This window comes from Coregonus lavaretus (genome assembly GCF_964263955.1).
Source record: "Coregonus lavaretus genome assembly, chromosome: 15".
Lineage (NCBI taxonomy): Eukaryota > Metazoa > Chordata > Actinopteri > Salmoniformes > Salmonidae > Coregonus > Coregonus lavaretus.
Genome location: NC_140002.1, coordinates 20,139,254 through 20,166,887, shown reverse-complemented (window position 1 = coordinate 20,166,887; position 27,634 = coordinate 20,139,254). Strand labels below are relative to the sequence as shown.

The window sequence follows — 27,634 nt, the reverse complement described above, 5'->3', positions numbered from 1 at the left end:
TTCCGGTTAAGAATTACTGGTTAGAAGGCTATGTAACCCGGAAGGTGACGCTTATGATAGAAACTTTAAAGTCTGTTGAAGTTTCCACAGTTACCAAAGGAGTTCAGGAGCAGCATACTACAGTAGCTACTCCAACAATGAATAATACACAGAAGACATCTGTAACTTTGCCACTAGACCTAATCAAGAGTGTTAATACATCAACTAAAGCCACTATTTTAACAATAACTTTGGAAGAAATGAATGTTACAACAGCAATAACAAGCCCCGGAAATGTGACACAGACACCAACAACAACTTTCCTGAAACTAAAGGATGTAGTGAACGTGACTCAGAAGTCTGTGATACAGATGGAGAGTGCTGTAAATGGTAGTAAGGATAGTGTTGAAACAGGAGAACAGATGGTAGCAGTGAATCATGTACATTCATCTGAAATAGTGGAGAATACTATCCCGGGGGTACAGAATGAGTTCTTGGATTTTGATGGAAGACAAGAACATATATCTGATCAATACCGCTCGTTAGGGAAGAGAGAAACTAAATGGAAAGCATATGGATTTGACTCTTCTGTTTTGCAAATTAAAGATAGATGGGCAGGTAGGAATCTATGGTTCCAGCAGTTAACTCATTCTATAAGATCAGTGAGGAATCTTGAGGGTCCATGTCTGCTGAGAATTCCATCACCAGGCACGTGGGGTTCAATCTTAGAGACAGTGGCTCAACCTCTATCAACCGCGTGTCAATCTTATGCTTTATCATGGTTGTTGTATCAGCAACAATCAGTAACAGATATGATGATGTCATTGTCGAGACATTTGTTTAGGCCTAAGTTTAATTGCTCTTGGTTAAATGAATTACCCTATGTCAATTTGTTAGATCAGAATGAAAATCAGTTAACAGCGATTCCTGAAGCATTGGAGGTAAAACCAATAAGGGCTAGAAGCTGCTTTTGTTCAAATAAAACATATGATGGACCAGGTATGTTTATGGGTATATCAGATTGTGATGAGTATATGATGACTTTGGATAAGCATGAACGTAAGGTTAGTGGTGAGACATATAAAGTAACTTTTCATGTTCCATCTAGTAAGAATAGAAGGACTTTGATGGTAAAAGATCAGCTTTTGCCTGGAAATGTGACTATTGGGAATTTTCGAGATATTTGGTGGGTTTGTGGTGATAAAGCATATATATTCTTACCCTATGGATGGACAGGATGTTGTTACATGTCAACGTTGAAACTTCCATATGAGGTCTATACTATCCAAAAGGGAAAGGCATCGGACACTGCTAAATCTGATTCTAGGTCTGGAAATAGGGTGAAAAGGGAAATGGCACAATTTAATAAGTTGGAGTCCTACCATTGGAGGATAAGTCTAGGAGAGAAGTGGGGACTTGGACTTTTTCCATGGTATGGTGTAACATTTTTGGCAGATCACATTGATAATATTACCTATACTTTGCAGGGTTTTGCAAATGAAACAATACGAGGGTTTGATCTTCTGTCAAATACTCAGAGAAGTCACAGACTGACGTTGTTGAAACATGACATGGCTCTTGACTATATTTTAGCCAAACAAGGTGGCTTATGTGTGGCTATGAATCTGACGGGAGATGATTGTTATACTTTAATCCCCGATAGTTCCGATAATATCACTAGTGTTATAGATGCATTGAAGAGTATAAGGGATGCGTTTGGTCAGTCAGAAGGAGCTGGATGGTCAGCGAAGGCTTGGTTGCAAGATCAGTTGGGCCCAGTGGGAGCAGTGATAGTTCAGATTTTGGTAGCAGCTCTTATAGCGCTGTGTGTTATGTTTTGTTTTTGTACTCTGTTGTTGACTTTTGCGAAGGCTATGATATTGAGATGGGTTGGAGTTGTGATGCCTGGGGACAACACTCAGATGCCGTTGTTAGCTGTTACTGAACTGGATGGAGATAAACAAGTAGAGCTAGATGGAGTATTGATGGATAGATATCCATTTTAAATATCCGATCATTTTTCACGTCTTTACATATTATTGTGATATTTAGTGTTTTGATATGAATCAAAGGGGGGAAATGGAATGTCATTCATTTTATATCTAATTTCATATATCAATTTTAGTTGACATTGATGTTTTAATTTGCATGTGTTGTTTTGCAAAAGATACTGTTTGGTATTTTCTTTTCTTCCAGAAGCATATGGGGGAATATGTAGAGGGACTCAAATACTCAAACATGGACAATATGAATGGACTGGAGGAAGTGGAACAAGGAAGGAGTGGAAATGTTCCGATTCCATCATCAACGTCGCATTGAAAGACGACACTGTGGAGGAGATGAAGTGTAGTGGACTACATTCCAGTGTTATATTCTTTCTGTATTAATCTTTGAACAATTATGTTTTCTGTGTTGGGTACATGTGGGGACCTCAGATGTTTTTGTTTATTTCGTTGAAGTTTAGGGATATGGGGTCTAGGCAAGGACAGAGAGAATCCACAGGAGGGTCCGATGGGTCGACCAGCCTGAATGTGGACATTTTGATTGTATTTTGTTTGCTGGGGTTTTCATATGTATTCAATTGCATCATAGCTTAGAATGTATTCATGAAGATGTGTGAATTGATCTGGAGTACTTAGGTGGTCGCCTAGGGCAGAGGGGCCGTGAGAGAATTTTCCTGTCTTGACTGACTGATGGATATTTGGAATGAAAGCTGCCAGACAGGTTTTTCGCTCTTACACTCCATGACAATTCATTTACACTCCATGAAAATTTATTTACACTTCATAATAATGTATTTACACTACATACAAAAATGTGTCTATATAAACATGTGTTTAATCTCCATTAATTTTGGTTTATTGTTAAAGTTACTCAAGAGCAAGAATTGTTATTTGTCATAATCCTATTCTTTTTGTTTTCGAGACTTAATTAGTCTCGAAGGGGGGAATATGTAGTATCTTAAACAGTCTACAAATGCTGATTGTTGCAGGAAAGTGTGATAGAGGGAACTTGGCCCTAAGATTTTGCTGATGTGGCAAAATGGTGTAATAGATGACCTTTACTCTACTTTGCTGAAAACATCTGGAAAGCATTACTAATGTTCATGGAAAGATGATATGGGGAGAGACGTGAAAAAGACTAGGGATTGGTGTGTTGGAATCACGTCATGCTCTGTCATGTATGATATAAATGCCATGTCTTGGACAATAGGGGAAGAATAGCTAATCAGATTGGCTCGGGCTGTTTTCCAGACATCTGCAGGAGTCTGTCAAATTCTGATGCTGGAACCTTTGTTATAATAAACCTTTGAAAACAGAGTACAGTGTCGGCGGATCTTCCTTATCATTACAGCATGGACCAGCAAAAGTGTTTCTTTTAGTAACCACACAAGACTGAAGACATCCTCTGATAAACCGAAATATGTAGTGACAGTAAACAAAACAAATGATACTATAATGACAGCAACAATCCCACTCGTGAGCCTGAACTCAGGAGTAAAACTCTTGAACCTCTGAACCATATGTTTTAAAATTATTCGGGATATCATTTTGATGACCAATGCATATTTGTCAAACTAGTACTTGGATAATCAAGCACAATAATCAATCAACTTTTCCTCCAATATTGCGCAACACTTTAGCCAGATTGTAGGTAGCTAGCTAGCTAGAGGTTCCCACTAGATAACACAGCCACAAAGTACAAATAGGCTATATCGTAAAAATTAATGAAAACAAAAATAGGCTTTTTGGTCTTAATTTAAGGTTGGGCATAAGGTTAGCAGTGTGGTTAAGTTTAAAATCAGAGTTTAAGAAGATGAATTGTAGAAATAGGCGGGCAAGCTTGCTAAGCAAAAACAAATGTACTGGACTTCCGCATTTGGATTCGTCACAACCACAAAGTTGCTCAACTGTTGCTCAGATCATCAAGTGCTGCATTTGAAGACACTGCCACCTGCTGACATGTGCCTCAAATGTGATGATCAAAGAGTCCTCTACAGCCATTTCAGTTAGATAGCTAGATAGATTTTATTTGACAGTTATAAATTACGACCAGGGGGAGATACCACCAGTCCAGTCCCATACAAGCCTTTCCTGTGACGTATTATGCGCGCCCATAAAACTGTGACCTATTGTGACGTAACCAAGCATAAATTCACTACATAAACTGTGTTCAGCTTTGATATCATCAGTACAATCGCTTTCTTCAGTAAGGTTGTTTCAGGTGCATAGTCTGCCCTAGCTGACACTGTGCAGAGAATAAATACTACGATTGGAAACGGTTGGATAGACCCGTCCTTGGAGTTTAGAACGTCTGGTAGGCTCTTACATTCTTTGGTCCCAAATGGCACCCTGTAGTGTACTACTTTTGACCTGTGCCCATTGGGCTCAGGTCAAAATAAGTGCAATATATGGGCACTGGGGTGCCATTTGGGACATGCCCTTTATGCGTGTATGTGCCAGGATATGTTTTGTGCCAATCAATTGATGGAAATGTATCCCTCAGAAAGCAAGATGAATCATAATGATGAGAGAATCAAAAGAGCTTTAAGGCGCCGCCCTTATGTGGTAAATATCAAATATATATATATATTTAAAAAATCTTCTGTTTTTGTTATCACCTTTTAAATGGAGTGTTGTGTTGACAGTTGAATCCAGTGAGGGTGAACACCCCTGATTCTGTGATGTGGCCAACCGGCAAAGTGCGCAGAAGGCCAAGGCCTGTAAGTCAAATCTGACCTGAAAACAATAACACATAAACATTAGTTATGCTGCATGTACAAACTGCAGTTATCACAGTAAAAGCAAGTGCAGATATCCCTCCTTATCTAACCACATTTGAAATGGAATATTGTCTTGACAGTCTACATCAGTGCAGACCCCTCAGATCCACAAAAGGCCTGTATGTCACATTCAAATCAACCACATAACAGTAGCTACTTAAATTATTTATTGATAGCTACATCATTTATTTCCAAGTTATTTCCAAGGCCAAAATGAGCAAAAGAGTGTTACATTTTTTCTTTACTGTTCACAGCCAATCATTGTGAGCTGTGGGCAGGAACAGACATCTGGGGATGGATGGGACATCAATCCAGAGCCTCTTAGCCAGGTCAGACATCTCTGCTGTTCCCATAGAGACAGAACAGATAGATCAATCTGTTGATTCATATGGCCATTTTGGTTGGCTTGGTTGAATTGACAATCATTCATTAGAAATGCTAAAGAATCCTACAGTATGGAAAGTCTTTAGCCCTATCCCTAATGTTATGGGAGTTGCATTTATTGCATTTCAATACACTTGCATTTTCAATTACCCATAAATTACTCACTACTTGTACAACTATGTTGGATTGCCTAAATATTCAACATTTTCTTGACAGTCAATGCCAGTGTATTCTATGGCTGCCCTAAGTACATGCCTTTGTCTGTCTCCTCAGTCTGGAAGGGTGACTCGGCTGATGGATAGAAATTATGATGGGGTGATCTCATCCTCCAACTCTGACATCTCTATCTACTCCTTCACTGACTGTGAATCTGAGGTAAGACAGTTGTACACCATGTCTTTGTTGAGTGACATCACTGTAAAGAGATTAGTCTCTGACTAGTTTACTCTGATACACAGTCTGATGATGAGGATCATGAAAGGAGGACACCACCGCTGAAAGTGAAGGATGAGGAGGATGGAAAGCTGACAAGGCTTAAAGTGAGGGATATGGTAGAGGACGACGATCTTTCTCTCCAATCCTTCGATGAGTCAGACTTTCTGGTATGTTCTGCAGCATGTATTTGAGTAACTCTTTGACTGAATGTGAAGAATGGACTATGACCAACTAGCTCTATGACACACAGCGTGATAATGGCAATGATGCCTCTGCTGAGGACAGTCCAGGGCCTTCAAAGGAACCACTGAGAAAAGGGGCTTCACTGAAGGACCCTCGACTGGTAGGCTCTTACGTGTGTGTGTGTGTGTGTGTTAGTGGTGCGCGGGTCAGCTGTTTGTTCAACCGAACCCACCCGCAATTGCTAATAACCCAGCCGCAACCGCCCGACTATATGTGATAAAGTGAAAATCTGAGGCCCGCACCTGACCCTAACCCGCAAATATAGAACACCGTCAGAACGATTTCTTAGCAGGGGGTGCAGGATTTTTTTGTGCCTAATTTGGATATGTTTCTGCTTATAATTTCCAACATTTTGGTAGGCTATTTGTTAGTCAACTTGTCTATAATTAGAGAGAAGACTAAATAAACCAAAAACGTTTAGGGATCAAGAAGAAAATGCAATAACTCAAGAAAAAAAGGGAAACATTTTCTGTGCAAAATTTCCAAATGACATCAGTTTGACGGGTTGAAAACGACCAGACATGTTTCTGATAAGATTTCAGTTTGGCTTGGATGCACATTTTATGTGGTTGAAATATTATCAGCTTTTATGATGCTGATAAAGCAGTCCCTAGCTGCGCATTCGCATTCCCTCAAGATGCTGAAAGAAATCATATTTCTCCACTGCTGTTCCCGAGTCAAAATAAAGCCTACATTTGGTGTAGCCTATAATTTTACTGCAAGAAATGCTTAATTCTGCAGGAGTTAATATTAAGACTGTGAGAGGTTAAAGATCTACAGTCAGTGTCCAGATTTCAGTTTCCATTTAATCCATCTGAACAGTAGGCTGTTTGTTCCCTTGACGTGCCATAGGCCTATTTGAATCCCCCTCTTGTGACTGTCGAATTTCTATAGTGCCTCACAATCATCACACATAACATAGGCACTGCCATCATCCTCTTTTAACACTTCACCAAATATTTTCCAAACATTACTTTTCTGGCCGTCCCTTCTTTATTTTCAACTTTCCATTTCGTAGCTTTTCTCTTATTGAATTAAAGCGTTTGGTGATTGGTGTGTAGTCTATCTGGCGCGCGTCAAGTTATGCCCTAAAGTTTAGGCTTACGCACTAATGCCAAATAGCCTATAGATATAACTTGCACAATAATTATACATTTATGGATTTTTTAATGTATTGTTTTCTGTTTATTCAACAATATTTCATGACCCTAAATCCGCCGCCCTGTGGATATAACCGCGGGACTTCTGGTTATGAGTCAACCCGCGCATCACTAGTGTGTGTCACATCTCAATTGTTTGACCCTATGTCTGTACAGATTATTGTGGCCAAACCCAACATCCCTGTCATTGTTGCTCCGCATGCTGTGGAGTACTTACCATACCACCACAGCCCTCGCCTGGCCCCAATCACCAACCTGAGCGAGAACGGTAGGAAGCTGCTCCAGAAAATGTCAGGAGTGGCCCCACAGGTGAGAGGAAATACAGAAAGCCCTTGCCTGGCCCCCATCACCAATACAGGAAGCCCTCGCCTGGCCCCCATCACCAACCTGAGTGAGAACAGCAGGAAGCTGCTCCAGGAAACGGCGCAGAAAATGGCAGGAGTGTACCCACAGGTGAGAGGAAATACAGAAAGCCCTTGCCTGGCCCCCATCACCAATAAAGGAAGCCCTCGCCTGGCCCCCATCACCAACCTGAGTGAGAACAGCAGGAAGCTGCTCCAGGAAACGGCGCAGAAAATGGCAGGAGTGTACCCACAGGTGAGAGGAAACAGGAAGGGGATATTGGCCATATGTCCTACAGTATATCATAACTCTAGATATTGTAGCTCAAGAGTAGAAAATAGCCATAAGCTTATATTACTTTATCTCCTTGTCCACATTATTCAGGAAGGGAAGGTCAAAAGGAAAAAGGGCAAGGCAAAAAAGAGAGTGAAGCAAGAGCAGGCTAGTAACATGAAGCAGGTGGAAAATGTTGGAGAAAGTAAGGAGGACAAGAAAGAGGAAAAGAAGAGTCTGAGGAAGAGGTGAGGAAATAGAAGAAGGAGAAGTAGAACATAACAAGGGCATTTTTGAGATTTATAGAAATAGAATGAGGTAGAGAATTATAGAAATAGAATGAGGTAGCAGAGAAAGAGCAGCTATCTGATGTGTAAGTGAAAACTACTATTTATTCTCCTGTTTGATTGACAGGTTTCTCCAGTGGCTGCTGCCCAAACTTAGATGTTTGAATAAATAATGGCCATCTACTACTACAACACACACACACACACAGATATTTTGAGTATTGCTTACTCCTCCAATACACACAGAAACTTAATTTCAGACACAGGAACTATGTTTAGAAAAATACACATATTGGTCTCGTTCTAATATTTTGAGACATGCACTATTCTTTAAAATAAAAAAACTACAAAAAATGTTTGAAATATGCATTTTCAATAAAGCTTTTGAAATTGCAATTATTTGTGTCAGACTGTTTTTTTGTTCTTCATTAATTACAGCAAGGGAACAATTATTGTAGTGACATTACATGACATGTTATGTACCAGTGGGTGTTTTATATTCTGCTGTCCTGCACTGGATCCCACTGTAGGTGGCAGTAGTGCACAAAATAGTTGGTTTGCTCACCAGAAACCCAACCAGGCAGAGAGACTATTGTTACCATGCAACGAGCAGATGCTTCAGTGCAGGGTTGCCATGTCCGCAGTTTTGCTAACATTTGGGCTACTTTGAAAACGATGTCGCGGGGGGTAAACATGGCATTTCTTCAAACAAAACATATTTTTCACTGTGACCTGCTGCTGACTACCAGGCAGTGAGCAGGCAGGTTGTTACTGAATGAGCAGTAGGAAGGGGGAGGGCCGTGTTTTTGTGTGTGTGTTTTAGAGCCACAGCAGGCAGCTGAGTCACCGGCCATCAAGTATGCTATTAATTTGTATGCCATTGTAGGATACTGTAGCCTACCATTTGATACAATAAATATGTTGAAATTAAGATATCACTGGAGTCATTGCAAGTCAATTTGTGCCACTTGTGTAGCCTACCTGGAGCTGGCAAACGGATTTAATAAATAGCCTATAACTTTAAGCATATGTTTTCGTTTCAGTCTCCTCCATCTCCACTAACCGAAGATAATTGTATATATTTTTTTCTATTAATGATGTAAAATAAACAGTTGTACAGAAAGACTCTTCTGAAGGCCAAATTACAGAGGAGGAACTTCTTGATGCAATTAAAGCCTTTAAGTCTGGGAAAACTCCAGGGTTGGATGGCATACCAGTCGAGGTATACCAAACCTCATTTGATATACTCAGAGGACCCTTATTAGCATGTTTTAACCACACCTACAAAAATGGTAGATTATCAGATACTCAACAAGAAGGTCTGATTTCATTATTACTGAAACAGCATCCAAGTGGTAAATATAAAGATCCGGTCCATTAAAAAAATTGGAGGCCCCTTAAACTTCAGTGTTGTGATGCAAAAGTTCTAGCAAAATGTATAGCGTATAGAATTAAAAAGGTATTGTCGGGTATTATTTATCCTAATCAGACAGGTTGTTTACATGGATGATACATTGGAGATAATATAAGACAAGTATTGGAAACAATAGAACACTATGAAAAATCTGGGAAACCAGGCCTGGTATTCATAGCTGACTTTGAAAAGGCTTTTGATAAAGTACGACTGGAATTTATATATAAATGCCTGGAATAAATTTCAATTTTGGAGAATCTCTTATAAAATGGGTTAAAGTTACAGTATGTATAGTAACCCTAGGTGTAAAATAGTAAATAATGACTACTTCTCAGAAAGTTTTAAACTGTCAAGAGGAGTAAAACAAGGTTGTCCACTATCTGCATATCTATTTATTATGGCCATCGAAATGTTAGCTATTAAAATCAGATCCAACAATAATATCAAGGGGTTAGAAATCAAGGGCTTAAAAACAAAGATGTCATTGTACGCTGATGATTCATGCTTTCTTTTAAATCCACAATTTGGATCCCTCCACAGCCTCATAGAGGATCTAGGTACTTTTTCTAACCTTTTACATTACCGTGTAGTTTACCAATAAAATGGTCTGACGGTGATGTGGACATACTCGGTATACATATCCCGAAATAAAGAAATTATCTCACTACAATACATTTTAATAGAAAGTTAGCAAAAATATATAAAAATGTTCTACCATGGAAAGGAAAATACCTGTCTATTTGTGGTAAAATCACCCTGATTAACTCTTTAGTCATATCCCAGTTTACCTATTTGCTTATGGTCTTGCCTACATCTAGGGACCTGTTTTTAAAAATTAAATGAGCAAAAAAAAGATTCAATTTTATTTGGAACGGCAAGCCAGACAAAATTAAACGGGCCTATTTATATAATGAACATGAATTCAGAGGGCAGAAATTATTAAATATTAAAGCATTAGACCTCTCACTAAAGGCTTCAGTCATGCAAAAGTTATACTTAAATCCAAACTGGTTTTCTAGCAGATTAATAAGAATATCTCACCCCATGTTCAAGAATGGCCTTTTCCCCTTTATTCAGATTACAACCTCTCACTGAAAATGAAATCATCTCCAAAATATCACTATTTTAAAAATAAGCCATAGAAAGTTGGTTGCGATTTCAGTTTAATCCACCAGAAAAGACAGAACAAATAATACAACAAATAATGTGGTTAAACTCAAATATAATTTTTATATTATTATTTTTTCAAAAAAATGTTTAAAAAAGGTATAATCTTTGTAAATGATATCATAAATAGGACTAGTGGAGTTATGTCACACATGCAGCTAACAAAAATATATGGAAATGTCTGCTCTACCCAAAATTACAACCAACTAATTGCAGCATTAACGCAAAAATGGAAGAGGCAAGTGGAAGGGGGAAAAAATAAGGAACTTGTCTTCATTAAAGACCAAAATTGGTTAATGAAAATTGTGATAAATAAAAAAGTATATCAGTTTTATTTAAGGACAAAAAATTTGACAGCTGTGCCATATAGATTGCAAAATAGTTGGAAAGAGATTTTCGATGTACCGATACCATGGCACATGGTTTATGAACTGATACGCAAAACAACGCCGGATTCAAAACCTAAAATTTTTCAATTAAAATTATTATACAAAATTCTTGCAACCAATAGAATGTTATATATATGGGGGATACAACCATCCCAGCTCTGCAGATTTTTCTGCGAAGAGACCGATTCATTAGATCATTTGTTTTGGTACTGTCCATGTGTAGCTTGTTTTTGGTCAAAGGTCCAGGAAGAAGAAGTGCAACATTTACCTGGAGCTAACTCTGCAGATAGCACTACTGGGTGATTTGAAAAGTCATAGTCAATCGATCAATAATATAATAATACTTTTAACAAAAATGTTTATCTTTAATTTACAATCTGTAGAAACTATGAGAATAGAAAGGTTCAGAACTTTTGTGAAACATCACAGCACAGTTGAAAAATATATGGCAAATGTAAATAAAAAATGGATGGTGTTAAGAGATAGATGGGAGGGGTTGAGTGGAGCTGAAGGGTGGGATTAAAAACAACAAGATAACTAATGTAAAATATATTGTGATGGGACCAACACTTTACATGTTGCATTTATATTTTTGTTAAGTGTAGTTAAGGGGGAAAAACTGATAATACATTAGTGTGATAAAAATGTTTAGTTTGAACTAAAAACTGTTCTGGTTTACTAAGGGTTTTGAAAAACGTTGTTTTAATCTAGGTTATATAAATCAAGAGTACCAAGAGATTTGTCTACCGTCTGTGTAAAAAAACACAAAGTACAAAACACACAAGCCAAAAGGAGTGGTCTTACAATCAACTGACAATCAAACCCTTCTTGCATTGATTTGACCTTGAACATTCAGAGCCTGCTTGTATATTCAAACCAAAAACATCAGTGAAGAAAAAGTGGACCTTCAAGTACTGCCTCAAACCACTTGTCCAAGCATATTACATCTCAATGTATAACATGAGACAGAAAACACATTGAATGACAACTATGGGCTCGATTAAATCCGTATTGCCGTAGTTCAGAGCTATAGCGGCTTATAACCACACTGACATTTTTTTTTTTTTTTATGTTATTAGTTATACCAAGAGTTGACGTTTTTACAAGGATTGTGATTGCTGAAAATAGCACGCTTGAAATGTAAATGTAATTTCCGGTCTTCGCGAACATTGCCTTTAAATTTCAATCGAGCTATAGCGAGTTTTGCCGTTACGGATTGAAGTCATCAATCTGTCAGTGAAGACACAGGTGCTCCTGGGTGAACCATCACAGATTCTGGCAGTGACTCCAGCATTTTTGCTGTGAAACTCTGGGGGGCACTGACAGACACAGACAGTGGACTGAGGTGGGAATGTTGAGAATGTGGATGTTGAGCCACTGGAGCCCAGTGACTGCTGGTTTGAGAGGCAGATGCATGCCCATGACTGAGTCCATGGCCGAAGCTGTGTTCGTGACTATGTCCATGACCTTGGCTGTGGCTGCAGCTGTGTCCATGTTCGTGACTATGTCCGTGACTTGGCCCAAAGCTATGCTTGAGGCCATATCCATGGTTGTGTCCATTATAACCTGAGAGCTGAACAGGGCTCCCCTGTGTATAGTAGGAGTTGGCCCAGCCTTCAAATGTCTTTGGTGTGGTCTCGGTAGCCTGTAGGTTGGAGGTAAAGGACACTGGAGCGTAGGCTTGGACTGGGTAGGAGCCTGGGGTTGGAATGATTCTGCAATCAATGAGAACGTGGACAGATTTCAGAGAGCCTATCTATACCAGTAATTCTCTATCTAATCATGGGGGACCACTAGGTGCCTATTGTACAGTATTCAATTACAGCTGCGGATCATCAATTATAACTGCACCTCATTATACTGTAGTACATTATGTGCTCTGGCTTGCACACAGCAATTGTTATTTAATGACCTCTTGTCTTGTCTGATAAATGATATGTCTGGTGCTTTCTCAGTACTTACGGTGGGTGGACCGTCTTCCTTCTCTTCTCTGTTGATGCAGGGACATACAGGACACCAATGTTCCTCAGCAGTCTGAAAGGCATCTTCTTGTCCAGCACTGATGCCCTGGCATCGGACATGTCCAGAAGTGAGAGCCAGCCCTTACCGTCTGTTTCACCAGTGCAAGTTAAGGAGAATGTGTGACGCAGTGATGCAATATTTTTTCTAAACAAACATGCCATAATGTTCAGCAGCAGGATTCATATACAACACCTATAACCTATTACCACTTAACTACACTACTAAGCACACTTATAAAGCTGTGACATACTGCAGAGGAGTGTATCAGTTATTTTGAACCACAATGAGGTTATAGCCGGCCGCGACCGGGAGACCCATGGGGCGGCGCACAATTGGCCCAGCGTCGTCCAGGGTAGGGGAGGGAATGGCCGGCAGGGATGTAGCTCAGTTGGTAGAGCATGGCGTTTGCAACGCCAGGGTTGTGGGTTCGATTCCCACGGGGGGCCAGTATGAAAAATTAAAAAATAACTCACTAACTGTAAGTCGCTCTGGATAAGAGCGTCTGCTAAATGACTAAAATGTAAATGTAAATGAGTAAGGATACAGATCCCCCCTGCGATGATGGCGATGGCATTGCAAAGGAAGACAGTGTGTGGGACCAAAAGTGTTATGATGAACAGAAACAGCCAGGGCAGGGCTAACATGGGTACAGTGACCCCGAAAAGAAAGCCCTTAACCATACGGGAGTGCACTGTGGCCATACCCATAAGGGAGAGGGACACTGGAATGAACCCCTCCACCTGTTTCTGGGCAGATGCACCAAACAGTAGCAGACCCAGTATGGTGTACAACACCCCTGTGCTGATAGAGAGCAGCAGAAACATGAGGAGGAACCGAACAGTCCCCACACTCTTCTCAATGCCTCCACAGAGGGGCACCAGAACCCCAATACTGAGGAGTAGCTGGGTCACTGTCTTGTGGTGGAAGGAGTATGTGATGAGCTTGTGCACTGCAAAGGAAGAGGAAAGGATTAAAACATAAATGATAGGGTTGACAGACATAAGCTGCACTGGTGTGTTGTGCTGTAGCCTGCTGCTGTAGCCTACTGGCACCATCTGTTACATTAGCTATACGTTTTAGCAAGCTAGCTAACGTTACAACACTCTCATTCAAAGTAGCTACTGAGCATATATGACTGTTGATTCACTCAGACCCTCCTAGCTAACTTACCATGCCCATTGCCAAAAACTGTCGTTCCAAGACTGAAGACATCCTCTGATAAACCGAAATATGTAGTGACAGTAAACAAAACAAATGATACTCTAATGACAGCAACAATCCCACTCGTGAGCCTGAACTCAGGAGTAAAACTCTTGAACCTCTGAACCATATGTTTTAAAACTATTCGGATATCATTTTGATGCCCAATGCATATTTGTCAAACTTGGATAATCAAGTACAATAATCAATCTTTTCCTCCAATATTGCGTAAAACTTTAGCCAGATTATAGGTAGCTAGCTAGCTAGCTAGAGGTTCCCACTAGATAACAAAGCCACAAATTACAAATAGGCTATATCTTAAAAATTAATGAAAACAAAAATAGGCTTTTTGGTCTTAATTTAAGGTTGGGCATAAGGTTAGCAGTGTGGTTAAGTTTAAAATCCGAGTTTAAGAAGATGAATTGTAGAAATAGGCGGGCAAGCTTGCTAAGCAAAAACAAATGTACTGGACTTCCGCATTTGGATTTGTCACAACCACAAAGTTGCTCAACTGTTGCTCAGATCATCAAGTGCTGCATTTGAAGACATTGCCACCTGCTGACATGTGCCTCAAATGTGATGATCAAAGAGTCCTCAACAGCCATTTGAGTTAGATAGCTAGATAGATTTTATTTGACAGTTATGAATTACGACCAGGGGGAGATACCACCAGTCCAGTCCCATACAAGCCTTTCCTGTGACGTATTATGCGCGGCCATAAAACTGTGACCTATTGTGACGTAACCAAGCATAAATTCACTACATAAACTGTGTTCAGCTTTGATACAATCAGTACAATCGCTTTCTTCAGTCAGGTTGTTTCAGGTGCATAGTCTGCCCTAGCTGACACTGTGCAGAGAATAAATACTACGATTGGAAACGGTTGGATAGACCCGTGCGCACTGCACAAGGTGATTTGGAGTTTAGAACGTCTGGTAGGCTCTTACATTCTTTGGTCCCAAATGGCACCCTGTAGTGTACTACTTTTGACCTGTGCCCATTGGACTCAGGTCAAAATAAGTGCAATATATGGGCACTGGGGTGCCATTTGGGACATGCCCTTTATGCGTGTGTGTGCCAGGATATGTTTTGTGCCAATCAATTGATGGAAATGTATCCCTCAGAAAGCAAGATGAATCGTAATGATGAGTGAATCAAAAGAGCTTTAAGGCGCCGCCCTTATGTGTTAAATATCAAATATATATATATATATTTAAAAAATCTTCTGTTTTTGTTATCACCTTTTAAATGGAGTGTTGTGTTGACAGTTGAATCCAGTGAGGGTGAACACCCCTGATTCTGTGATGTGGCCAACCGGCAAAGTGCGCAGAAGGCCAAGGCCTGTAAGTCAAATCTGACCTGAAAACAATAACACATAAACATTAGTTATGCTGCATGTACAAACTGCAGTTATCACAATAAAAGCAAGTGCAGATATCCCTCCTTATCTAACCACATTTGAAATGGAATATTGTCTTGACAGTCTACTTCAGTGCAGACCCCTCAGATCCACAAAAGGCCTGTATGTCACATTCAAATCAACCACATAACAGTAGCTACTTAAATTATTTATTGATAGCTACATCATTTATTTCCAAGTTATTTCCAAGGCCAAAATGAGCAAAAGAGTGTTACATTTTTTCTTTACTGTTCACAGCCAATCATTGTGAGCTGTGGGCAGGAACAGACATCTGGGGATGGATGGGACATCAATCCAGAGCCTCTTAGCCAGGTCAGACATCTCTGCTGTTCCCATAGAGACAGAACAGATAGATCAATCTGTTGATTCATATGGCCATTTTGGTTGGCTTGGTTGAATTGACAATCATTCATTAGAAATGCTAAAGAATGGGGCGGAGCTAGCATGTTGGAGTGAACGGCTGTGTGTGAGAGGCTCCCGCAACTTTTTTGCAAAATAATCTAACCTAACTTACTTTATTGCACTTGTTACAACAAACTTTTCTTACTAATACAATATTGTAACTTTCTATGTGAAAATGCCTAGTAATAAGCGACCAAAGGACAATAAATCCACATCAGAGGTCTACACCCCACCAAACAACGAGACAAACATGGCGGAAGGCACAGGTAACAACGTGACACTTACAGAACTTACCCGGGCTTTGGGAGAACTACGTGTTGCTATAGCGGAGGATCTTAAGGCTACTATTGCTGAACTGGACACTAAAATCGAGAGCACCATTCGAACGGTCGCTTCGCAGGGCCAGAGTATTGTGGACCTTGAGAAAGCTTCTGAATTCAACGCTGGTAGGATCGACGAGTTAGAGATGCTATGCACGTCATTGCAGGATAATGTGCAGAGGCTTTCTGTGAAAGTGGTCGACCTGGAGGGCAGATCCAGGCGGCATAACCTTTGCGTTGTGGGTCTGGCAGAAGGGGTGGAGGCGGGCTCTCGCCCCACCGACTTCTTCGCCAAGCTACTGAAGGATGCAATGGGACCGGATGTTTTGGCGTCGGATCCCCTAGTGGACCGTGCACATCGCGCCCTTGTCCCAGTGCCTGGACCGGGCCAGCGTCCTCGCCCAGTAATCATCTGTTGTCACAGTTTCAAGACCAAGGATCTTATCCTGCGCGAGGCTCGAATGAGGGGCAACCTGTTACATAAAGGGCACCCCTTTCGTGTCTATGAGGACTATGCGCCCGATGTGGCAAAGCACCGCGCTGGCTACAGAGATGTCATGACCAAACTCTACAAACTCCATCTTCACCCAGCCTTGCTCTTCCCCGCAAGACTAAGAATTACCCCGCCTTCCGGGGAGAAGATCTGGCTCTCCTCGGTTCTGGACGCAGAGAAGTTTGTCCGGGAATATACACCAATCCCCCGTACAGGTTAGAGTGCCTTGTCATTGTGTGTTAAGGTCTGCTCACGGACTCGAATCCATACCATACCATACCATAACGGGTGAAACCGTATTAAACGGTCTCAGCAAGGGCTACCGAACATGTAATACGATGAGCTGACCAATGGAGGGCGGTCAGAGCTCTCACTTAACGTTAATTTCACTTTCATTCCGACTGGGTTTAGAGCGATGCCTGTTTGGGAGGCCTTCCAGGTCGGATCATTGACACTTTCGGATGGATATACTTATATTCCCCCATTTTTGTTTTGTTTCGTTATTTATTTTTCAATTCTTACATTATTCCTGTGCGTACATATAATAATAATTATTTGTACTTTATTATTATTTTCTCTTAGCATTTTAGTATTATGTATGTGTATATTTTAAATTTGTATAGATTATTATTCTGGGGTATGCATGTTTGTGTATGTAGATGTGTGTGTATGGATGTATATGTGTATGCGTGTGTATGTATCTGTATATATTTAAGAATATTTATTTTATATGTATATATTTTTTGGGGTGTGTGTATGTATGTGTGCGTGTATACGTGTGTATATGTGTGTGCGTATATATATATATATATATATATATATATATACGTATGTGTGTGTGTGTATGTATGTAGGTATGCACATGTATGTATGTGTGTGTGTGTGTGTGTGGATGTGTATGTGTGCACATATGTATATATAAATCACTATTTTTTAAAATTATTTGAAAATAATGTATTATTATTATTATTTTTACATTTTTTAATTTTTTTACATTTTTATTTACTTTGTTATTTTTTTGATTGGGGGGTACGTTCAATTTATCAAAATCCTTGTTCCCTTCTCCTAACCCACAATATGTAACTGTCCTGCTGTCTATGTCGGTTACTGATGGTTTATGTTTAGACCGGTATTGCTTAGCAATAGAATCTTGTGATGATACATCTTGCTTATCTCAGGGATTGACCCAAGATTAACCTTAAGTGCGCAATATGTTTAAGTTGCAACTTATTCTGTTTAGGTTTATTAGATGCTAATTGAACACTTTAAGTGCGGGAGCCTCCTCAGTTCATATGTTAGTAGAAGTTCTAGGATAGCGAGAGGTGAGCGCATAGTTGGGATTTTATTTGTGTTTTACCTCTTGTTCGAGGGCGCGCCGTGCTTTTTTGGCATCGGCCAGACAATGTGTTTGTTATTTTTATTTTCATATTTATTTCTGTCCTATGTGTGTATGCCTGTTAAATGTGGGTTGATGGGGGGGGGGTAAAGGTTGGGGAAAGTAGGGGAACAGGGTGGAGAGTAAAGGTGCTTGCGGGGGGGGAGGGGTGGGTTGGATACTGCTCGGGTGTAGGTGCTACATATGCTGATCGTGATGGTTTGGTGCGCTTTCTTACCTTTTTAGTGAGTTACATGTTATGCAGGCCACCATAGGAACTACAAATGAGAGGAGGGCGGGACTTACATTCACTTCCTGGAATGTCAAGGGTTTAAACGAACCAATTAAGAGAGGCAGGGTCCTAGCCCACTTGAAAGCACTTTCGTCTGATATTATATTTTTGCAAGAAACCCATCTGAAAAACAAATCTCATAACAGACTTAAATGTAAGTGGGTGGGACAAGTGTATCACTCTAACTTCTCTGCCAAAACGAGAGGCACAGCGATTCTGGTACGGAAAGGAATTCCCTTTCTACATAAAACCACTATTGTGGATAAAGAGGGTCGTTATGTGATCGTAATAGGAGAGATCCATTCTACTTCTGTAACTCTACTAAATATCTATGGGCCAAACATTGATAACCCCTCTTTTTTCAAAAGAGTCCTTGCCCTGATTCCAGATATCTCCCATACTAATCTGGTCATTGGAGGGGACCTTAACTGTGTACTAGACCAATATTTGGATAGATCCTCTACCCGGCGAACCCCTACCTCCTATTCAAGCGAATTCTTGAATACCTACATAAAAAATTCTAACTTATTTGATATATGGAGGATCTCTAATCCTACGGGTAGGGAATACTCCTTTTACTCTCATGTTCACAATGTATATACTCGAATTGACTACTTTTTGGTTGATGCTAAACTACTCCCCTATACCTGTAATGTGAGATATCATGATATTATAATCTCTGACCACAGTCCACTCATCTTCTCCCTGAGATTGGGTGACATCGTACCAAACGAGAGGGTCTGGAGGTTGAATCCTCAGCTCCTCACAGAACCAACATTCTGTGAACATCTTAAAGACCAAATTACATTTTTATTTGATACCAACGACAACACAGAGACTTCCCCAGCATTATTGTGGGAAACGCTGAAGGCTTATTTGAGAGGCTGTATCATCTCCTTTCAGACTGCCAGTAGGCAAAACAGAAAAAAATTGGTAGAACTGGAGGGACAAATTCACTTACTGGATAGGGAGAATGCTAGACATCCATCTATGGAGAAACATAAACAAATTATGTCTTTAAAATTTTAATACAATCAGATCCTCTCGGCTAAAATTGCTAAATCTTTTCTCTATGCCAAGCAAAAATATTTTGAGTTTGGTGACAAACCACACAAATTACTCGCCAGACAACTTCGAAAAAACGTGAGTGACCGAATGATTCACAAAGTTAAATCTGCATCTGGGGAATTACTCTCCTCCCCCAAAGACATCAATGACAGATTCCGTCAGTTTTATGAGACTCTATATACATCTAAAGCGGATCCTAATCCCTTAATTATGCATAACTTTTTGGAGGACTGTAATCTTCCTGCCCTGAACCAGGAAGACTCTAACTTCCTGAATAAGGAAATATCTCTTGAAGAAATTAGAGAAACAATTAAATCTCTAAAGAGTGGCAAGACCCCGGGCCCAGATGGATACCCTGGTGAATTCTATAAAACATTCAGCAACATGCTATCTCCCTACCTGCACAAAATGTTGGTTCGGGCCAATGAGGATGGAGCTCTCCCATCTACTTTGGATGAGGCGTTTATTACAGTTATACATAAGAAGGGTAAAGATCCGGAAGAGGTAGGGTCATACAGACCAATATCCCTCCTTAATACAGACCAAAAGATTTTAGCAAAAACTCTGGCTAACAGGCTTAGCACTTTAATTGGCAAATTGGTCCATTCGGACCAGACCGGCTTTATCCCTAATAGAAACTCATTCTTCAATCTCAGGCGCCTCTTCACATTATGTATTCTCAGAGGTTACCTAACGTGGACCTTGCCGTTATATCTCTTGACGCCGAAAAGGCCTTTGACCAAGTTGAGTGGCCCTATCTATTCAAGGTCCTACAGAAATTTAATATTGGAGATGGGTTCATAAATTGGATCCAGCTTTTATATAGGAACCCCTGTGCGAGAATACTCACTAACCAATCAATGTCGCCCCGATTTAACCTCCACAGAGGGACAAGGCAGGGTTGTGCGCTGTCGCCTATGCTCTTCGCCCTAATTATTGAACCTCTCGCTCAAGCGATCAGATCTCATTCAGCAATACACGGCTATAATACTAAAGATACTCTAAATAAGATTTCCCTATACGCAGATGATATTCTCCTCTATGTAACAGAACCCCACGCTAGTATTCCAGCTATTCTTGAGGTGATTAATTTGTTTGGTACCTTCTCGGGATATAGAATAAATTGGAACAAGAGGGAATTAATGCCCATACGGTTGCAAAACACCTCCTGGCTAGAACATCTTCCAGTTAAGTTATCTTCAGAAAAATGTATCTACCTTGGAATTGTAGTTACCAAACAATACTCCTTACTATTTAAAGAGAATTTCCCTTCTCTGATGCAAAATCTCAAGGCAAACAAACAGTTTTGGAGAACTCTCCCAATTTCTCTGCTCGGAAGAATTAATGCCATTAAAATGGTCTTCCTCCCACAACTGCTCTACCTATACCAGAACATCCCAGTATTCATACCTAAATCATTTCATAAACAACTGGACTCTATTATCAATCCTTTCATCTGGGATTATAAAACACACAGGATAGGTATAAAACACCTATGTAAATCCAAGATGGAAGGAGGATTGTCTCTCCCAAATTTTATATTTTACTATTGGGCCGCTAACCTCCGCGCTGTTACGTTTTTGCTGGATGACGCAACCCCGCCATCCAGCTGGCTTAGCATGGAGCGGGAGGAGTGTCACCCCTTCTCTATTGGTGCCGTGATTTTGTCACCTGTTAATCTGGAGATGTCACTTTACCATAACAATCCTATTATACATAGCACAGTCCGAATCTGGAAGCAAATTAAAGTCCACTTTGAGCTTAGACCAATATCATTCATGCTCCCTGTTGCCAGGAATCCCTCCTTTGCCCCCTCTAACCTTGATAACACCTTTGAGCGATGGGGAGAGTTGGGGATAAGTACCATAGGGGATTTATATATAGGAGGGACCTTTGCTTCCTTTGAAGCGCTGAGGGAAACTTATAACCTTCCCAGAAGTAACTTTTTCAGATACCTACAAATTAGAGACTATGTTAGAAAACACCTCCCAACATTTGAGAATGCTAAACCTTCCATGTTTGACGGATGCATAAAAATATGCCCCACCTCAGACAAACTGATATCTCGTCTATATGACGCTTTTCAATCTGTTAGCGCACCCTCTACAGATGCCATTAAGGCAAAATGGGAGGAAGAACTAGGGACTGATATTTCGGTGGCAGACTGGGAGGATAGCTTGGAGTATATCCACACCTGCTCCATTAACTCCAGACATCGTCTCATACAATTTAAGGTATTACACAGATTACACTACTCCAAAACTAAACTGCATAGGATATTTCCTGATACATCCCCTATGTGTGATAAATGTCAGGCTGAGCAGGGTACACTACTCCACTGCTTTGCCCTATGCTCTAGTCTGTATGGTTATTGGTGTGGAATATTTGGGGTCCTCTCTGAAGTTCTGGAGACTTCAATAGACCCAGACCCGCTTCTGATAATCCTGGGAGTGTCCGATTCCCTAAACGGATTAACCAACTCCCAAAAACAACTCATCTCTTACAGTCTCATTTCGGCAAAAAAATTAATCTTGTTGTTTTGGAAAAGGAGGGAAGCGCCCTCTACCAAATTATGGCTCAGCGAAGTGGCAAAAACTGTACACTTAGAAAGAATTAGATATATTCTGAACAATAAATTATCAACATTTGATCAAATCTGGCAGCCTTTCCTCTCTTACCTGGACCAGTCGGTGCTGTGAATTTGTACTTTTTAACGCACTCTCAATTGTCATATTGTAATCTACCTTTGGGCAGCGTGTGCTGGCCCTGACACTCGAGCAGTCGGGAGGGGAATAGGGTGGAATAGGGGGGGATAAGTGGGGGGGGTTACATATACCCTTTTTCTTTCTACCTGTCCCTGTTCTGTATGTCGTGTTTTGTAATATTTGTTTTGTGTCCAGAACTCTGGGTCTTGTTGTTCATGTCTGTTCTCTTATGTTTAGATAAGAACTGTACACATGTCTTTCATACCTATACACCATTCTTGTGTGTGTTCAATAAAAAAATATTTGAACAGAGAAATGCTAAAGAATCCTACAGTATGGAAAGTCTTTAGCCCCATCCCTAATGTTATGGGAGTTGCATTTATTGCATTTCAATACACTTGCATTTTCAATTACCCATAAATTACTCACTACTTGTACAACTATGTTGGATTGCCTAAATATTCAACATTTTCTTGACAGTCAATGCCAGTGTATTCTATGGCTGCCCTAAGTACATGCCTTTGTCTGTCTCCTCAGTCTGGAAGGGTGACTCGGCTGATGGATAGAAATGATGATGGGGTGATCTCATCCTCCAACTCTGATGACATCTCTATCTACTCCTTCACTGACTGTGAATCTGAGGTAAGACAGTTGTACACCATGTCTTTGTTGAGTGACATCACTGTAAGGAGAATAGTCTCTGACTAGTTGACTCTGATACACAGTCTGATGATGAGGATCATGAAAGGAGGACACCACTGCTGAAAGTGAAGGATGAGGAGGATGGAAAGGTGACAAGGCTTAAAGTGAGGGATATAGTAGAGGACGACGATCTTTCTCTCCACTCCTTCGATGAGTCAGACTTTCTGGTATGTTCTGCAGCATGTATTTGAGTAACTCTTTGACTGAATGTGGAGAATGGACTATGACCAACTAGCTCTCTGACACACAGTGTGATAATGGCAATGATGCCTCTGCTGAGGACAGTCCAGGGCCTTCAAAGGAACCACTGAGAAAAGGGGCTTCACTGAAGGACCCTCGACTGGTAGGCTCTTACGTGTGTGTGTGTGTGTGTGTGTGTGTGTGTGTGTTAGTGGTGCGCGGGTCAGCTGTTTGTTCAACCGAACCCACCCGCAATTGCTAATAACCCATCCGCAACCGCCCGACTATATGTGATAAAGTGAAAATCTGAGGCCCGCACCTGACCCTAACCCGCAAATATAGAACACCGTCAGAACGATTTCTTAGCAGGGGGTGCAGGATTTTTTTGTGCCTAGTTTGGATATGTTTCTGCTTATAATTTCCAACATTTTGGTAGGCTATTTGTTAGTCAACTTGTCTATAATTAGATAGAAGACTAAATAAACCAAAAACTTTTAGGGATCAAGAAGAAAATGCAATAACTTAAGATCAAAAGGGAAACATTTTCTGTGCAAAATTTCCAAATGACATCAGTTTGACGGGTTGAAAACGACCAGACATGTTTCTGATAAGATTTCAGTTTGGCTTGGATGCACATTTTATGTGGTTGAAATATTATCAGCTTTTATGATGCTGATAAAGCAGTCCCTAGCTGCGCATTTGCATTCCCTCAAGATGCTGAAAGAAATCATATTTCTCCACTGCTGTTCCCGAGTCAAAATAAAGCCTACATTTGGTGTAGCCTATCATTTTACTGCAAGAAATGCTTAATTCTGCAGGAGTTAATATTAAGACTGTGAGAGGTTAAAGATCTACAGTCAGTGTCCAGATTTCAGTTTCCATCTAACCCATCTGAACAGTAGGCTGTTTGTTCCCTTGACGTGCCATAGGCCTATTTGAATCCCCCTCTTGTGACTGTCGAATTTCTATAGTGCCTCACAATCATCAAACATAACATAGGCACTGCCATCATCCTCTTTTAACACTTCACCAAATATTTTCCAAACATTACTTTTCTGGCCGTCCCTTCTTTATTTTCAACTTTCCATTTCGTAGCTTTTCTCTTATTGAATTAAAGCGTTTGGTGATTGGTGTGTAGTCTATCTGGCGCGCGTCAAGTTATGCCCTAAAGTTTAGGCTTACACACTAATGCCAAATAGCCTATAGATATAACTTGCACAATAATTATACATTTATGGATTTTTTAATGTATTGTTTTCTGTTTATTCAACAATATTTCATGACCCTAAATCCCCCGCCCTGTGGATATAACCGCAGGACTTCTGGTTATGAGTCAACCCGCGCATCACTAGTGTGTGTCACATCTCAATTGTTTGACCCGATGTCTGTACATATTATTGTGGCCAAACCCAACATCCCTCTCCCTGCCTCTGTGAGTGCCCTGAAGAAGGTGTCACGCCAGATGGAGGTGGTCCCTTCTGTCCGGCCCTGCAGGCAGCAGCTGGACAAGAAGACACAGTGGACCAACACCAATGAGGAGAGCCTGAGGAGAATTAAAGAAAACCTGGCCTCCATAGAGCTTGACCTGGAGGAAGGCCTGAAGACGGTCAATGACGGTCTGGACATCAACCAAGAGAGGCAGAAGAAGAATGAGGGATGCTTCAGAGCCTGGATTGAGAAGTGGATGGGGAGGAGGAAGGATGAAAGACTGAGGGATGAAGATGTGAATAGGGAAGACAATGGGAGGAGGGGCGAGGAGTTGAGGGCACTGATCCAAGTGATGAAGAGAAACTGCAGCAAAATGAGATCTTGAGGCAGTAGACCTGGACAGTTGGCTGAATGACTTGGAAAGGTTGAAAGTGGCTTTCAAGAAATGCACTGGAGAGATGGCCGAAATGGTAGAGAGCATGGCAGAAATGAAGACCAGCATAGCCAAGAACAGGCTCCTCAAGCTTGAAAAAAAGAAGTATGAAGTCCAGCGCTTTGTAAGTTACTCTTACTTATTGAGTGTAGTCATGTATCTAATGTATTTATAGATTAGTTATACAGTATATCTAGAGATTGTGTATAACATAGCACTGTCCTGACAGTTTGTTTGTTGTTTCTGGTATTACAGAGCCCAGGGAAAGTCTCTGGTCCTGTGCCTGGCCAGACTTGCCTTTCTCCTCTTGTGACCTCAGCACCCTGGACCCTGGCTGAAGCCCTACGGGCCCTGCCCTCTCCAGAGGATGTCCCAAAGCCTCTGACTCCTCCCAGCCCTGTCCCTGTCATTGTTGCTCCGCCTGCTGTGGAGTACTTACCATACCACCACAGCCCTCGCCTGGCCCCAATCACCAACCTGAGCGAGAACGGTAGGAAGCTGCTCCAGAAAATGTCAGGAGTGGCCCCACAGGTGAGAGGAAATACAGAAAGCCCTTGCCTGGCCCCCATCACCAATACAGGAAGCCCTCGCCTGGCCCCCATCACCAACCTGAGTGAGAACAGCAGGAAGCTGCTCCAGGAAACGGCGCAGAAAATGGCAGGAGTGTACCCACAGGTGAGAGGAAACAGGAAGGGGATATTGGCCATATGTCCTACAGTATATCATAACTCTAGATATTGTAGCTCAAGAGTAGAAAATAGCCATAAGCTTATATTACTTTATCTCCTTGTCCACATTATTCAGGAAGGGAAGGTCAAAAGGAAAAAGGGCAAGGCAAAAAAGCGAGTGAAGCAAGAGCAGGCTAGTAACATGAAGCAGGTGGAAAATGTTGGAGAAAGTAAGGAGGACAAGAAAGAGGAAAAGAAGAGTCTGAGGAAGAGGTGAGGAAATAGAAGAAGGAGAAGTAGAACATAACAAGGGCATTTTTGAGATTTATAGAAATAGAATGAGGTAGAGAATTATAGAAATAGAATGAGGTAGCAGAGAAAGAGCAGCTATCTGATGTGTAAGTGAAAACTACTATTTATTCTCCTGTTTGATTGACAGGTTTCTCCAGTGGCTGCTGCCCAAACTTAGATGTTTGAATAAATAATGGCCATCTACTACTACAACACACACACACACAGATATTTTGAGTATTGCTTACTCCTCCAATACACACAGAAACTTAATTTCAGACACAGGAACTATGTTTAGAAAAATACACATATTGGTCTCGTTCTAATATTTTGAGACATGCACTATTCTTTAAAATAAAAAAACTACAAAAAATGTTTGAAATATGCATTTTCAATAAAGCTTTTGAAATTGCAATTATTTGTGTCAGACTGTTTTTTTGTTCTTCATTAATTACAGCAAGGGAACAATTATTGTAGTGACATTACATGACATGTTATGTACCAGTGGGTGTTTTATATTCTGCTGTCCTGCACTGGATCCCACTGTAGGTGGCAGTAGTGCACAAAATAGTTGGTTTGCTCACCAGAAACCCAACCAGGCAGAGAGACTATTGTTACCATGCAACGAGCAGATGCTTCAGTGCAGGGTTGCCATGTCCGCAGTTTTGCTAACATTTGGGCTACTTTGAAAACGATGTCGCGGGGGGTAAACATGGCATTTCTTCAAACAAAACATATTTTTCACTGTGACCTGCTGCTGACTACCAGGCAGTGAGCAGGCAGGTTGTTACTGAATGAGCAGTAGGAAGGGGGAGGGCCGTGTTCATTCAAAAATCATGTCAAACACTATTATTGCAACTTATTATGTGAGTTGTTAAGCATATTTTTACTCCTGAACTTATTTAGGCTTGCCATAACAAATGGGTTGAATACATATTGACTCAAGACATTTCAGCTTTTCATTTTTTATAGCTTTCTAAACATTTCTAAAAACATAATTCCACTTTGACATTATGGGGTGTTGTGTGTAGGTCAGTGACAGAAAATCTCAATTTATTCCATTTTAAATTCAGGCTGTAACACAACAAAATGTGGGTGTGAATACTTCCTGAAGGCACAGTACATGTACAAGCTTTGAGGGTTTTTTGAAAGAGAAAATCCATCATTATTGTGTGCCTACTGTAAATATGGCTGCCACTTGTCTTTTCCTAGGAATGCTCGGAACATGGCGCGGGATGTGCAGAATTCCTTCTATGACATCGTTGAGGAGGTGGGAGGTCTCACACACACACAGGCTGTGGCTTACATCAAGAAGCTGATGACCAAGGGCCGCTACTCTCAGGACGTGTGGAGCTAAGGAAGATTAAGTTAACGTTACAGCACACCCTCACAACCCCATATGTTAACCTATTTCTTTCGGGTGGAGGGTGAGTGGTAACGGAAAACAGTTTTAAACTGTTTTTGGAGGTAACGTGTCAGCACATAATCACTAAATGGAAAGACGTATGAATGAATGTTTGTTGTACTTATTGTCTTGTTGTGTAATCTTACTGACAGCATTTTGTAGAGACTCGTGCTGAGAGGTAGTGCAATTCATTCAAGATTGGTTGGGAATGGGCTCATACTCCAAATCGACCCCTAACCCCCAGGCCTTTCATGTACACTGAACAAAATATAAACGCAACATGTAAAGTGTTGGTCCCATGTTTCATGAGCTGAAATAAAAGATCCCAGACATTTTCCATCCACACAAAAAGCTTATTTCTCTCAAATTTTGTG

General features: G+C 40.8%; 1 protein-coding gene across 1 annotated transcript; it reads left to right on the top strand.

Annotated features, from left to right (window-relative positions):
- Positions 1-24,124: 24,124 nt before the first annotated feature.
- LOC311142640 (uncharacterized protein) lies at positions 24,125-27,212 on the top strand (the record flags this gene model as incomplete). Its single annotated transcript, XM_084178295.1, has 4 exons — positions 24,125-25,020; positions 25,152-25,427; positions 25,701-25,837; positions 27,068-27,212. The coding sequence occupies exons 1-4, from the start codon at positions 24,922-24,924 to the stop codon at positions 27,210-27,212; spliced, it is 657 nt and encodes a 218-aa protein (XP_084034421.1). The 5' UTR covers positions 24,125-24,921.
- Between the last annotated feature and the right edge of the window lie 422 nt (positions 27,213-27,634).